The sequence below is a fragment of the Opisthorchis viverrini genome (genome assembly GCF_000715545.1).
Source record: "Opisthorchis viverrini unplaced genomic scaffold opera_v5_112, whole genome shotgun sequence".
NCBI classification, from domain to species: Eukaryota; Metazoa; Platyhelminthes; class Trematoda; order Opisthorchiida; family Opisthorchiidae; genus Opisthorchis; species Opisthorchis viverrini.
In genome coordinates, this window is record NW_008751770.1 from 1,439,154 (window position 1) to 1,452,213 (window position 13,060).

Below are 13,060 nucleotides of genomic sequence, written 5' to 3' on the forward strand. Positions count from 1 at the left end.
GCATTTGACTGAGGCTGTCCCACTAACCATCTCGTCCTCTAAGAGCAAGGTATTTATCCAAGTACTTTGAACGCTGCAAGTACAACCCAATTTTCTACTACGAAACCAATCATATGAAGTGCGGAACTCTTGCACATAGAAATCCGTGGATTGTGACATCCGCGTTGAAAAATAAGGGACATTTATGCGAAGAAAAAAGCCTAATCGGCATCAAATCATGATCCGCTGCTTACCCGGTTCACAGCATTATTTTCTAGTCTAAGATTAGTACTGAGAATAGTGTACATAAACGGGGAACATGACCCTTTCTGTTCTCATGATTGTTAGGCGGCCTGTTGTGAAACTATTCTCGTTTTCGGAATAATGCTTTGATTCTCACAGTTGAATTAACTGCACTGTATTTGTTGTCCCTTCCTGAAATTCTGTGAAAAACCGCTAATGGAACTTGGCCGATACTCGGCCAAAATCGTAGAATACGCAGACACAGCATCCCATTTCTACATTTTTTCGGGCACAGCTGATCTCATACCAGCGGCATACTTAATAAGTGTACAAGTTACCATACATCATTCAATAAAGTGTATATTACGTCTTGCAAGCTGCACTACCATGAATCCTGTCCTGGCTTCGCAGTGAAACGCACAAAAAATTAGCTTGCTTAATCTTATGGATTTTGGTGTGTCCATAAAGTGGTTATTCCGTGCGAAGTAAGCGATACCACACACACTAAGTGTGCCAGCACGTCTACAGACACAAACTAACGAGCTGACACGGCTGTCTAGTGTAGGCACGTAGCCGACCGTCTGTACGCCAGATTGGACTGGATCTCTAGGTAGGTGGCGGTTGACATAAAAAAGACGGGTGCGACAACACAAGCAACGATCAGTAGACGTTTGAAAAACCTCTCGATGGAAAGCCCAACAATAATACGCAATACAATAAAATAGATGTCAGCGCATAGCAGCGTAGTACCATGTGCTAGCCTAGATAAGATTGGCGCATCAGACAGTCCGTCCGTGGGAGTTGCACGGTTCATAATATCACCATTTGCAAACTCTGACTGACCAGTACATGTTCAAACTTGGCGTCGATTAAAATCCCAGGGGGGATGAGGACGGTAAACGGAAAAACAAACAAAGGCATTGATCGCATCCAATAAAACTGGTGTATGTGCTCTGTAGTGTGATAACCGTACATTAGGAAACAACCAGAGGATGTTGAAAGAGGTGGTGCGACGCACGAAGACACGGGACAGATACATGGAGGAGGAGGAGGGTGACGGCCGAGAAAAGTGACGGTACATGAATGCTTTGCAAACTTCCGAACCGAGATCGAATAAAAAAACGGCGATTGATATGTTAATCGTGCAACCAAGATCACAAAACTGTGTAAGCAGGCGGATTGCTTTCGGAGGGCATCAAAGAACGCATAGCATAATGTGCGTGTGTGTGAGACAGAAAGAGAGAGAAGAAACGAAGGGGTATGTGCAATATCTGACGCATGCGTATAGTCCACATCAAAGGCGGTGGACGAATGTGGGAGCCACTCGAGCAGCCTATGCATGTTACTAGTTGGAAAGCAAAAACAACGTCTGTACAGGATAAGCGCCGTGTGGATGTCAAAAACGTTGACTGTCTATTGACGACACGAACGACTATAGCGCGTTCCTCCAATGAAGTGGTTGGTGCCTACAAAAGGTACAGTAGGAAGTGTATCCGAATGGCAAGCCATAAATGAAGCCCCAACTTAAATTTGTATCCATCTGAAGGGTTATCGCTTTATAAGCACAGCGTGTGTCCCGAAATATGACGATCCAATTCAAAATGTCTCGTTATTCGTACAGTCCTCCGTGTTGTGGTTGTCAAATACACCACATATATCGCAATACATTCGCTCAGTTAGTTCGATTTTCTGGAGGGACACGCGTTTCTTCGGGTGCAAAGTGCCATTTTCGACGACTCGAGGACAGTTCTCAGTTTCGTGACTATCAAACACGAGACAGTTATCACACCAAGGACGTGGTGGCCTTGGTAACGGAGCAGCCAGGACCGTTTTTCTGAAAAGACGAAAAAGTATAACTTACTAAACGAATAAGACAATTAGACACATACGAATAATGTTCACAGAAATACATAATAAAACTGGACTATCGAAAACTGAAAGGTTACACTGTGAGACCGGGAAGATGTGAATAAATAAGTGGAATTGGATGCACTGTGTAGCCTGAAGACTGTTCAGTGTTCCAACCATACGATAAATTAAGCTTTCTGAGAATTTAGATGGAGTGATCAAACCGCGAAAATGTTTGCGGATGAAAGATTTTAATACCAGGCTAGTCAAGAGTTTATCCCACTTATGTAACAAAGACAAGATGAGTAGTAATTCAAGGGGCAAACCCATCCTTCTTCAGGATACAGTCTTTGTAAAAAAAACTAGAAAAGACTTCCTTCTAATTAGTGTTTGAGAAATTTAGTTCGTTAAATTTTCCTCATTAGATGAAACCGTTTTTCCTCCTCTAATTCACAATAGGCTGTCCATCTCTCATTCTGAGTAATGAGCTAAGTGGCCAATGAAGAAATCACCACTATATCTCATATGTTAAACCGGCACCCTAAATTATCGGCAATATCTTCCAAAGATGGAAGTACCTTCGGAAAGGGACGGGATACAACAAAACTGGTGCATCATGGAGTTTAGCCGACCCCTTCAACCCAGATAACTGCATACTGAAAAAACGTACACGTCTGCAAGTCTGACCCCCTAACTAGATTATATTGAACACTTACGCGCCGCTGAAGAACACAGCTAGGCAGCAAGAAGTCATGGTAGCCTGCATTAGAGGATCTTAACATATGAAGGTCCAGGTTCGGTGTGTTCGAAATGTCGTTGCTTAAATGTATGAGTTGGTTAGCTTGGTCGGTCTTCAAAAGCCGTTCATTGTAGAGGTATCTGACTGGCGTTCCAGATCACCATGCGTGCGTACCGTGGACATCCACCCTCAGCCGAGTGTGAACATGTTAGTGTGTACATTTCCTGGTGAAAGTGCAGGCCAACGAGTGAAACGGGAAATAGATTTTCCGTTTGATGATATGCTGACTTGATTCCGTTTTAGATTCTTAGGAGATTTGATGACAGTTGTGAATGTGGAGATTGTAGTGACTTTAATACTGACTAATGTTTCAGGGGGATTCTAACCGGCAGAGTACCTGGGGCTCTAGTCCTGAAACCCGGAGCGACATAACCCACAGCAGAGTACTACATAAAACTTTGCCACGTCATCCGTTCACCGTCTTTCTACACCTGGGTCCGGTAAACAATATGGCAGATGCTATGCAAACATATATGAAGCGAACCTTGATCAGCGCAATCGGAGCGGTTGAATACATATCTCTAGGGATCAGTTTGACAAATACGGTAACTTTCGGCGCGCCTCCAATGCGTAAACACGTGGCCATCGACGCGAAACCGTATGTAAACAAAATCCGTCAAAACAGTGGCACTCTTCAGAACACATAAGGCATGAATCAGCAGAGCTTCGCTACTGAGTAAAAGTACTCGATGCGGTGATGCTACCGATCGGTCCTTTCAACGATAGTCACCGCAATAATCGCATAAAGTGGGACAGGACAGGAGCGGGCACTTTTTTCCAATGCATAAACAAACCGCCCTACACCCCACTAGCCAAATGGGACTAGATATGTTGCGTACTGCGAGACTACGAATAACGTAAAAAAAAAAGGCACCGATGTGTTTTCCATGTTATAAATGCTACCTGAACTACAAAGCAATCAACGGGGACGCTAAGGAAAAAAGAGTAGGTCGGTTATTCAGCTATTGGTTGTGTACACTGATTCAACACATCTACTACCTGGTCGAAAACCTGCCTGGGACTCTCGAGATTGCATCCCACGTGAATTCAGACGTCGCACTATTATTGATGTCAACACTGACGTTAGACCTGGGGTGACGTTCACACCCTCATTGCTGAAGTTGTCGCTTCTGGGTGTTTTTAATAAAAGTACAGTGATTTGGTTGGTCAAGGTGGCTAGACCACATTCTCGTTCCCAAACTGGTTTAAACAGTTAAATAACGGAAACATTCAAAGATTCGTCATCGCCACATAACGCTGGCGGCCGATGGAGACAGAGGAAGGGTAACCTGGAAGTAGCTCTACTGTTATCGTGTTCCTGTTGAAGGGGACAGTAAGACACCTTGTGAGACCATTCCCCGCGGTACGCGGACTCGCTATTTTCCTCTGGTTCAGTCCTTCCGGATCTTCTTGGCACGGTCTGACCATCAGCAACCAAGCTTCAGCCAATACAACCGGTATTGAAACCCGTCAGTTGGAAACAGCAAGATAATAATATGGATGACTTATGTACGGCGCAAGTGGAATAAATCGGCAAGCCAGATTGGAAGAGTCACCTACACTGGGGGAGTGTCCAAAACAAGTAACATGGAGCGCACACGTTCTTCCAGTTCTGCATTTTTCTTATGCAGATCGACAATAATTGAATTGAGGAAGGACACCTGAGATTCGGCACTTGTCTTCTCGCCAATAAGTCGTGTCAGCTCATCGTTGGGAACAGAAGCCTCTGAAATACAAAACGAAATGAGATGGTGCGTCGCACGACATCTTCCAGTATGTACCAATTTCATCCAAGCATTTTGTTTGTGAATTTTAAGCGACGAACCTATAGGCATAAATAATTACGATACCGGGGTTTGGCTACATAACCAACCTACACAGGAAATGGTAGTCGAATTCGAATGTGACCCAACTCTCAGGTAGACAATGGACCTCATACCCGTGAGACGACTCAAACGCAGGATCATTAGGCGTATAAAGACCCACCCAGTCAAGCTCAACTGGAGACCTGATTGCTACTGCATTTCATCAAAGTGAAAGAACAGGTTCAAGTAAAGATTACTCGTAAAGATTACGCGTTTCCTCCTTATTGTAAATCGCCAGATAGATGTTGGTTAGATCGGCTGAGCTGGTCGGGATCCGGCTACAGCTTTACCAGTCAACTTCACCGCTTGGTACTAACCGGTGAGGACAGATGAATAGTTAGCTAAACAATTTAAGTGGATGCCCCATCGTTCGAACCTAGTCAACAGTTGGTTAGAGCATCTTGCATCATGCAATTTCAAAAAAATTCAGACATTTCCACTGGTTGGATGGGCGTTGACTTCAGACTTTTCCCCACGCACATACGAGAGAAAACGAATAACTACTTAAAACCCACTTCTGCAGCATACTTCTGTAGTGTCGTTTATGGTCCAACAACGAAATCAGTACACTGCATATACCACCGCACGTTACCCATGCTATAATGTCGTAAATACCTATATATCTGCTACTGGCGGAACTTGATATACGATTTATCGGAGCCTCAGTGTACCAAATTAGAAAATCACTCTTTGCGTTGCAACGATAGAAATGTAGTTTACAAGTTTACGATGGCTGTGCAAGGGGATAGCAACCGTGCTAAGCTAGAAGGTTTGGCGAGCAACTAGTTTGTCTGAAAACCGATTGCCTGCAGGTACGTCCGCGAAATCTTAGTCATGTCAACGTAGATAACACAGACTTTGTTATCAAAATATCTCGAGAAATGTGGATTCAGTTCGAGGTGTCGGATTGCAATAGGCAGAAAAATGGCGTGGGGTGGGCATTTAGAAAATAGTAGTTCAAGCTAAACTTCTGACCGAGGTATAAATGGTTAGCGATGTTTAGATTTGCTCTCGAACAAGTTCAACCTCATTGATATTCAAGTTGTTGTTTTTCGTTATTTCATATTACTTCTACCTTTGGCTGTACTCGCCTTTCAGTTTAATTTACATATCTCCAAAGTTAGGTACCGCATTGTCTGGAAAACTAGGTTTGTTGCACCGAACAAGCCAAATGTGCGGAGACCTGAATAGCTATGGTGTATGCAGACTGTGAACGTGCTTTATCCACGGTGCGCTCCAGACCACGTTCCATGGTGAGATGTAGTTCATAGCTCCTGGTCAGAAGGTTCTTCAACTCCGAGTAATTTTGATCCGGAAAGTCGAAACAAGTCAGCCTCACTGACTCGTCAGAGCAAGTTCGGGTTGCTGTGTTTACAGTGGCCTGAAAGTTGCGGCTGACGAATAAGCAGAGAAGCGGAACATGACATTACCAGTCTATAGGAATCAAACTATTACTAAGAGGCAAAAAGAGCAGACTGACTGACACATTTTTACTGAACTGCTGATAGTGTCAGGAGATTTGGACATTCCCAATCGAGATTTTTGTCCTGTAAGTGGAGCCCATCTATGCTGAAAAGCTGAGAAGCACAGTACGGCTGTTTCACTCTTACTGAGAATCGCCGGGAGCGCGCATCTCACGAGACTCCAGGGAGTTTCAAACCGTGATCTCCTGGCTAGCAGTTTGAGCACTTAACCACTTGGCCACGAGCTGCTGATCAGCAGTGTGATTATCTGGCGCTTAGACAGTATATAGCGCTACTCATCCTTTAGTAAGGGAAACCAAATCACGAGGTCACGTGTTGAATGGCTCCTCGAGTGACGCCTTCTCAGATGGAAGTTTCACTCGTCCAGTGAGATCATTCTTCTTGACAATTCGAAAACTCCATTAAGTACCCAATTATATCTTCAGCAAACGTCACTTCAGCATCCTACTTCTTACACCCGTATTCCGATTGCCATGCTTTCAGTGCTTCGAAAACGTGGTCTATGGATCTGAAATTTAACTCTGCAGACGCGAATGAGCTGCACAACCATACAAAAGTGACATTGCCGTCTAAAAGGGGAACTTTGAACGGGGATCGGCATTATCAACACATATGTGAACCGGTTCTGTCACAATATAGCATATGACAGCGTATCTCAACATGTATTGATTTGGCCTCTCATTCCCTGTAAAATGTAACGGTAAGGGTCGGCTGTGAGGACGATTCATCCTACAGAAGGAGAGACCTCGTTGGAGATGTTCGACTCCATAGATCGTGGATGGAGGAAGCGGGTTCATCCAAGTAGCAGTGAGTACTATGAGCTAGTTTTTAAAATACCACCGATAGGAAAAAAGTCACTCTGTTGAGTTCTGTCAAATGAGCGACTTAGTTAGTAGAGGTGACTGAGACGCCCATGTGGCTGCGCATAAGATAATTATGAAGAGAGGTCAAAGTCGAAGCTCTATTGACGACGCGTGTCAACGAGTATGTTGGAAAGCTCAAGCACAGCTGGTAGACTATAGATAGCTCGTTACATGTAAATGGCGACTTGGCCACGCGCCAAAATTAGCGACAAATGAACACATCGATTGGCTACTTATACATGGCTGTGACAGCAATGTGAATGCGCGCGTTGTGTGTGTGTGTGTGGAAATGAATGTGAAAAGCATAAACACTTGATTGTGCACAACCAAAAAAACCTGCAATGCATGACCAAAACTTTGGAAAGGCCGAATGGAATGTGACACTCAGTTGGCACACACTGGAGTGTGGTTCGAATACTCGCGTAGGTTGAGAATAACAGAGGATTCGTTGAGAAATATGTCATTGAACGGCTGGTCCTGCCCACGCAGTGAATAGATCAGTAGAAAGGATAACGCGGCATATGCGACGTCACTTAACCAAGGGCAAAACAATAAACTTTGAGAGTGGGATACAGCTACTCACCAGATCCTGCAAAACCCGCTGAATTAGATTCAATCGTTTGTATTCTGTCTAGTAGTTGCCGTCTTTCTGTTTCCATCATGGCCATAGCCTGTTCGTGGGATTGTTTCAGTTGCGAATGCTGTAGCCAATTGGAGGGAAATCAAGAGACCCATAATTGAGTCGTTGTGTGTACCGGTTCAATCAGGAAGCGGATACAACAGTAACCATAAAAGAGAGGGAAATAATCAAAGTAGTAACCGCCAAAGGGACGACAAAGCGCAGAGTTACAGACGCGAAGGTGGGTAAACGCATTCGGAGAGCTATGTGTAGGGAAAGCCATTGATGATAAAAACAATGATTCTGGGTTGATAGGTCCCTCCACCATCAACAGCAGAGAGATGCTGCACTGCATGATAAGCCAACGGGTCTATTATACTGATATTATCGTTCTAAGGGAGGCAATTGCCACTCAACCAAGTTTGGAACGACATACCGTTTTCCGTCAGATGGGTGCAACTATAGTGCCTGAAACAATCCATTTACGCAACGATTTATGCGTGAATTCCGGCAACGGTAAATGCACTTGTTCCGTGGCTTGCTGGGAGTTATTGCATAGTAAAGGGGTGGAATTCAAAAAGTCCCACTCGAGTTGCCTTTCCGGAAAGACTTTCACTTATCGGCCGAAAGGCCGGACAATATACTTCGCAATACACAATAGCTGTTCGTAAATTGCCAACAAACAACCTCCTAATTGTTTTCCCCGAAAATTCGGATTCCATACATCCTTCGTAATACCAGCTAATGCTGATTTCATACGTTGTAAATACGCCCCCGAATGCAAACTTTACAGGAGCTATGAAGTCATTTCCCACCTACTTAAGTAGAAAGATAGTGACATCCAGTGAACCGCTTCACGAAGCCTAAAGGACATACTCTCATGTGCTTTTGTTCGTAAAACTGAGCAGATTTTGACCGTCCATGCAATACTGACCGGGACCAAAATGACTGTGGTGAACTTGCCTAATGGCTCCTATCCTCGAAACAATACGCAAGAATGGGGTAGCTTCAACCTACCAGTAACATGACTCCTCTTCTGTCTGTTGGCTTGTTGCAGTTCTGTCTATAGATGAAATGTGGGAACTTGTCCGAAGCGCAAGCAAGAGATGTGAAGAACCTGAATAACCCTCTCCTCCATGTGGGGAGGGGGTTGAGTACTTTTTAGGGGGCGTTCCTGGAGGTTTTCACTTATTAGGGACATCATACATTAGAAATATCTCGATCGGGGACAGCCATTTCTTCCAGATGGTGAAGGGTTATAAATCGATAGGGACCACTGTATTTTTAACGAAGTCGCACTTTGCGACCAACAGATAAGTGCGTATCACAGTAAATAGGAATGAATTATAAGCTGGAAGAATGTGTAACAGGCCATCAGTCACTGCGTAAAAGTACAGTCCAGCGAAGACAAACGAACCTGAGACAAGAAAACAGCTACTGATCGGAGTCCTGTAAAGTTTTCGGTCATCTGACTGCATCACACTCACTACCGGTTGAGCCAGCAGTTCACTTGAAGATTATCACAGTACAAATAAATGTTCCATTCCGCTATCTGTATCAAAATGGACTGACCCTTCAGCGGCTACCATAAAGGATGTATTTACCGGCAATCCGTACAATAACATGAACTAGGACGGTTTGCCACGCAAGGCTACATAAACCCTAAATGATCAGCCCTCTGAATTTCACATGGTTAGATCTGACCTCAACGGAGAGAGCAACAGATACAAAACAATCGGTAGAAAAGCGCAAGAATAACATTCCATTTGCCAGCTCGCGCTCGCAAAAGAAAACAATATGGGTAGGTTCTTGCGTGATTTGTATCAGCGATGCATATGATTTAAGGAGTAATATCCTATGACTGGAGTGTGAAGAGGACCTCAGCATGACGAAACTAAACGCAACCTGATTACACCCTGTGTAAAGTTAAGAGTAAAGGGTTCAGATTTTGAAACTCAAAGCCACAGAAGATAATCCAGTAGCTCCGTTATTCTATTCAGTTGTGTAAAGTACTCCATCCGATGAGTTAACGCCATTGGGATCGGTCCAGAACACGTTCCGTTTCAAATGGTTCTATTTTCAAACGCAAGACTTCCCATAAACAGAGTTTGGTGTTTCTCCGCGCAGCCTAGATACACATAGAACGGCGAGACTAAAGGAGTATTTACAGGTTGCGCCACTAATTTACTCATGGAGCACAAGTAAACGTGAAACAGGTTAACGTCAGTGAAACTAATCACTCTGATTAGTCGATATGACGATAAACAAAGAAGTACAATATTCAAAAATACAAAGTGTTTCAGCGTATGAATAATAGTTTCCCAAAGAATAATCTAGTTTCCCCACGTATTCTGCACAGTTCAGTAAGTCATTTGGCATCTAGTCATGGAACATCTTGAAATTTATCGAAACCCGTCTACAGTCAGGTGCCTAGCTCGTATGCCACCCGAAAGGGGGCGTATGTATCAGGCCACAGCATAGGTTGTTTTGTTGGGTTGTGAAAATTGGCCTCTGCCAGCAGTCGAAGTGAGACGTCTTCAGGTGTTCGACAACCGTTGTCTCCGAACCATAGCGAATCCCCATCGAGGCAATTAGAAAGTGAGTGTACGCTTGTGCAACGGAGATCTCGATCGCAGAATGTATTCAACACCAAAAGCGTGGTGGTGTGGTCATGTGTTGCGTTTTCCAAACAGTGCTGCTCTCCGCGCTTAATTCTGAGTGGCGCAACCAGACCCGGCAGAAGAATATGAAAGCAACTACGAAAAGTCTGGATACTGTCAGTACGACCTGCCTTCCAAGAGGGGTTCGGGGTGATCCCCACTGCGCCTAGTTAGATTCACTGAAAGATATGGCTCCTACTCAATGTCAATTTCGTTCTTGTTGTCATTTTCTACCCACAAGGTGTGGAGGTGCATACAACTGAGGTAGACTGTGTTGTCCCTTTACCAGTCATCTTTATTCTTTTTTAACAAAAAAGTTATGATTGTGCGCAGCAAAGCATCAATGCTGAAGCCTGCCGTCGTACTGACGACCGTGTGTTATCTCGAGTTCCCCGTGCGTGAGGAGTATCATTAGGATGCGTGTTTTGTCCTATTTCCGGGATAACGAGTACCGAATAGCGAAGCTAAAATCTGAGGTCAATTCCAATGAAAATTCCGAAATGGAGAGAAAGATGAAGTACAGAACCAGTAGGAGGATTTGTTATCATAGGCAAAGTGAAACGTTAGGCTAACCCTGACTTCCACTGTGTGGCAACGTAGAACGCCTGTAGGTATATGTGTATAAACAGAAGAGGTTGTCAACACAGCAGCAGCCTTCAAGAGAAGCCATTGACCGTGACATAAATGACGGGAGAGAAAAAAACAAAGGAATACAGGATATCGAGCACAAACCTCATTTAAGGTGTGATCCAATTGTTTTTGGACGGCTTGCAATTCAGCGGACTTCCCTTCCAAGCGATGAAGCGCAGCTTCTGCGTTTGCCTCAAGCTGTGCCATTCTGTGGACAAGCGAGGGCGGAAACAATAATGGAGAATTAGTCGAATGAGAATAAACTTACCAGTCTACCAGGACATGGTACGCATTCATTGAAAATACGAAAAAAACTAGAATGAACACATTGCAAACCCGTCCGTGATTGCAATCGCAGTGGGTAAAGGCAATAAAAGTTTAGTGGTGAACCAGTGAGTTTGCCAGAAAACAGTGAAGGCATTATAGTTAGTTGTGGTTCAACAGATGAAAGACGGGTTTTCCCTGGGGACGCGTGAATCCATCTCAAGCTGAGTTTTAGTGGAGACGGATTTCGGTATCGGATGAAGAATAAGGAAGGGACTTTATCCCACGGCTCGTAATCTACAATACGATCAGACAGATATGCACGCTAAATACCGCTTCCTCCTCCCTGAAATACAATCAAATTTATGCTAGGATTTGTTGAATTTCAGATAAGATAGGAGTACAGTGACATCTACAACATGCATCTCTATTCTCGACGCGCCAAAGAGCATCACTGGTAGGGAAGAATATTCAGTAATTATGACTATGTGTTGCACACAAATGAGCTACCACAGTTTGTGGTGCTGCAACTAAATCTAAATCAAGTAATCAGCTGTTCCGTGAATTGGCATAGATTCACCGCCCGCAAAGAACAGATTTCGTAACCTTGTAATGGCGCAAAGAGCACCGTAATTGGAAGACGCAACTCTTGAGAAACCTGAAGGATAACAAGTCTGCTTACTTGGTTTTGGCAGCTTCCAACTGTTCAGTAACTGTGGCAATATCCGGCTCATTCTGTAAAGTTCGATAAATAAAAAATACATACGTCATATCAGACACTGTGAATATTTTCTGTAGGGGAGCGGGTTGTAATCCAGTCAACATGACCAGAATAACAACAAGTAAATTCCCCAAAATATCACTATTTTTCAACGGACATTCACACAGGAAAGTGAGTGAAGCCCTGTCAGAAACACTGACTCAGTCTGATCAGTTCAGAGCCTACAGGTCCGCCCGTCAGAGGCCGACAACAGCTAATTAACGATAGAAAACGTATCTCGCAAAAAGAAATCGAGACATGATATCTGAAACGTGAGGGAGGACAAAAAGTAATCGTCCGTGTCACCACTGTCCTGATGTACATATCGCTGATGGCGAATAGAGAAATACTACACGAAATTAAGGTCGAATTCACTCGTCCAGAATAACGAGAATAACCATAAAAAGACAATCACTGATCTGACCAAGTCATGGAACGCACCTCCCGGACTGATGAAGAGATTTTGAGTAAGGTTAGTTCTCGTTCTAGCTCAGCACGTTCGGATTCAAGAACTTGGACACGAGACATTAGCTGATCGCGACTGGCTTCAGCATCCGCACTGAGGGAAGAAGAGACAAATAAGTACTCTTGGGTTAGAAAATTTAGTCAGAAATTTATTCATTTGTTAGAAGTATGTGCAATTGCTTTTCCGGACTGATTGATTACGAGACAATTCTGTTACAGTTGCAGTTAGCAAAGGAACCAGAGGAGACAATATTTCAAGAGGGGTGGTCGGGATAACCGAAAGCGATGGAAAACATGTGTCGAAGAATCAGATATTATATCCTCTCTCGGTTGAAGATGCGCAGTACAATCGATTTCTGTCAAATCCAGCTGTGCACGGAACAACCGCAGAGACAGCCAATTTAGATCGATATTCAGTAAGCTGAGTCCAACTAGGAATAAGGCGCACACCAGTCAGATTTGCTTCTCAAACCTCCTACACGGTGAGCAACAGTGGCACAAGAACGGATGAATAGGACTGAAGTAATAAATCAAGGGAAATAGAACACAAACCCCGGAGTACGAGCCTAAGTCAACCGTGA

General features: G+C 44.0%; 1 protein-coding gene across 1 annotated transcript in view; it reads right to left on the bottom strand.

Annotated features, from left to right (window-relative positions):
- Positions 1 to 916: 916 nt before the first annotated feature.
- Positions 917 to 13,060, bottom strand: part of T265_13884 (hypothetical protein) — a gene marked incomplete at both ends in the record, with an annotated part of 17,066 nt that continues 4,922 nt past the window's right edge. Inside the window, 6 exons of the mRNA XM_009170952.1 lie at positions 917 to 2,056; positions 4,430 to 4,595; positions 7,665 to 7,782; positions 11,093 to 11,198; positions 11,937 to 11,989; positions 12,456 to 12,573. Coding sequence (XP_009169216.1) covers positions 1,819 to 2,056; positions 4,430 to 4,595; positions 7,665 to 7,782; positions 11,093 to 11,198; positions 11,937 to 11,989; positions 12,456 to 12,573 — 799 coding nt within the window. The remainder of the gene's footprint in view (positions 2,057 to 4,429; positions 4,596 to 7,664; positions 7,783 to 11,092; positions 11,199 to 11,936; positions 11,990 to 12,455; positions 12,574 to 13,060) is intronic.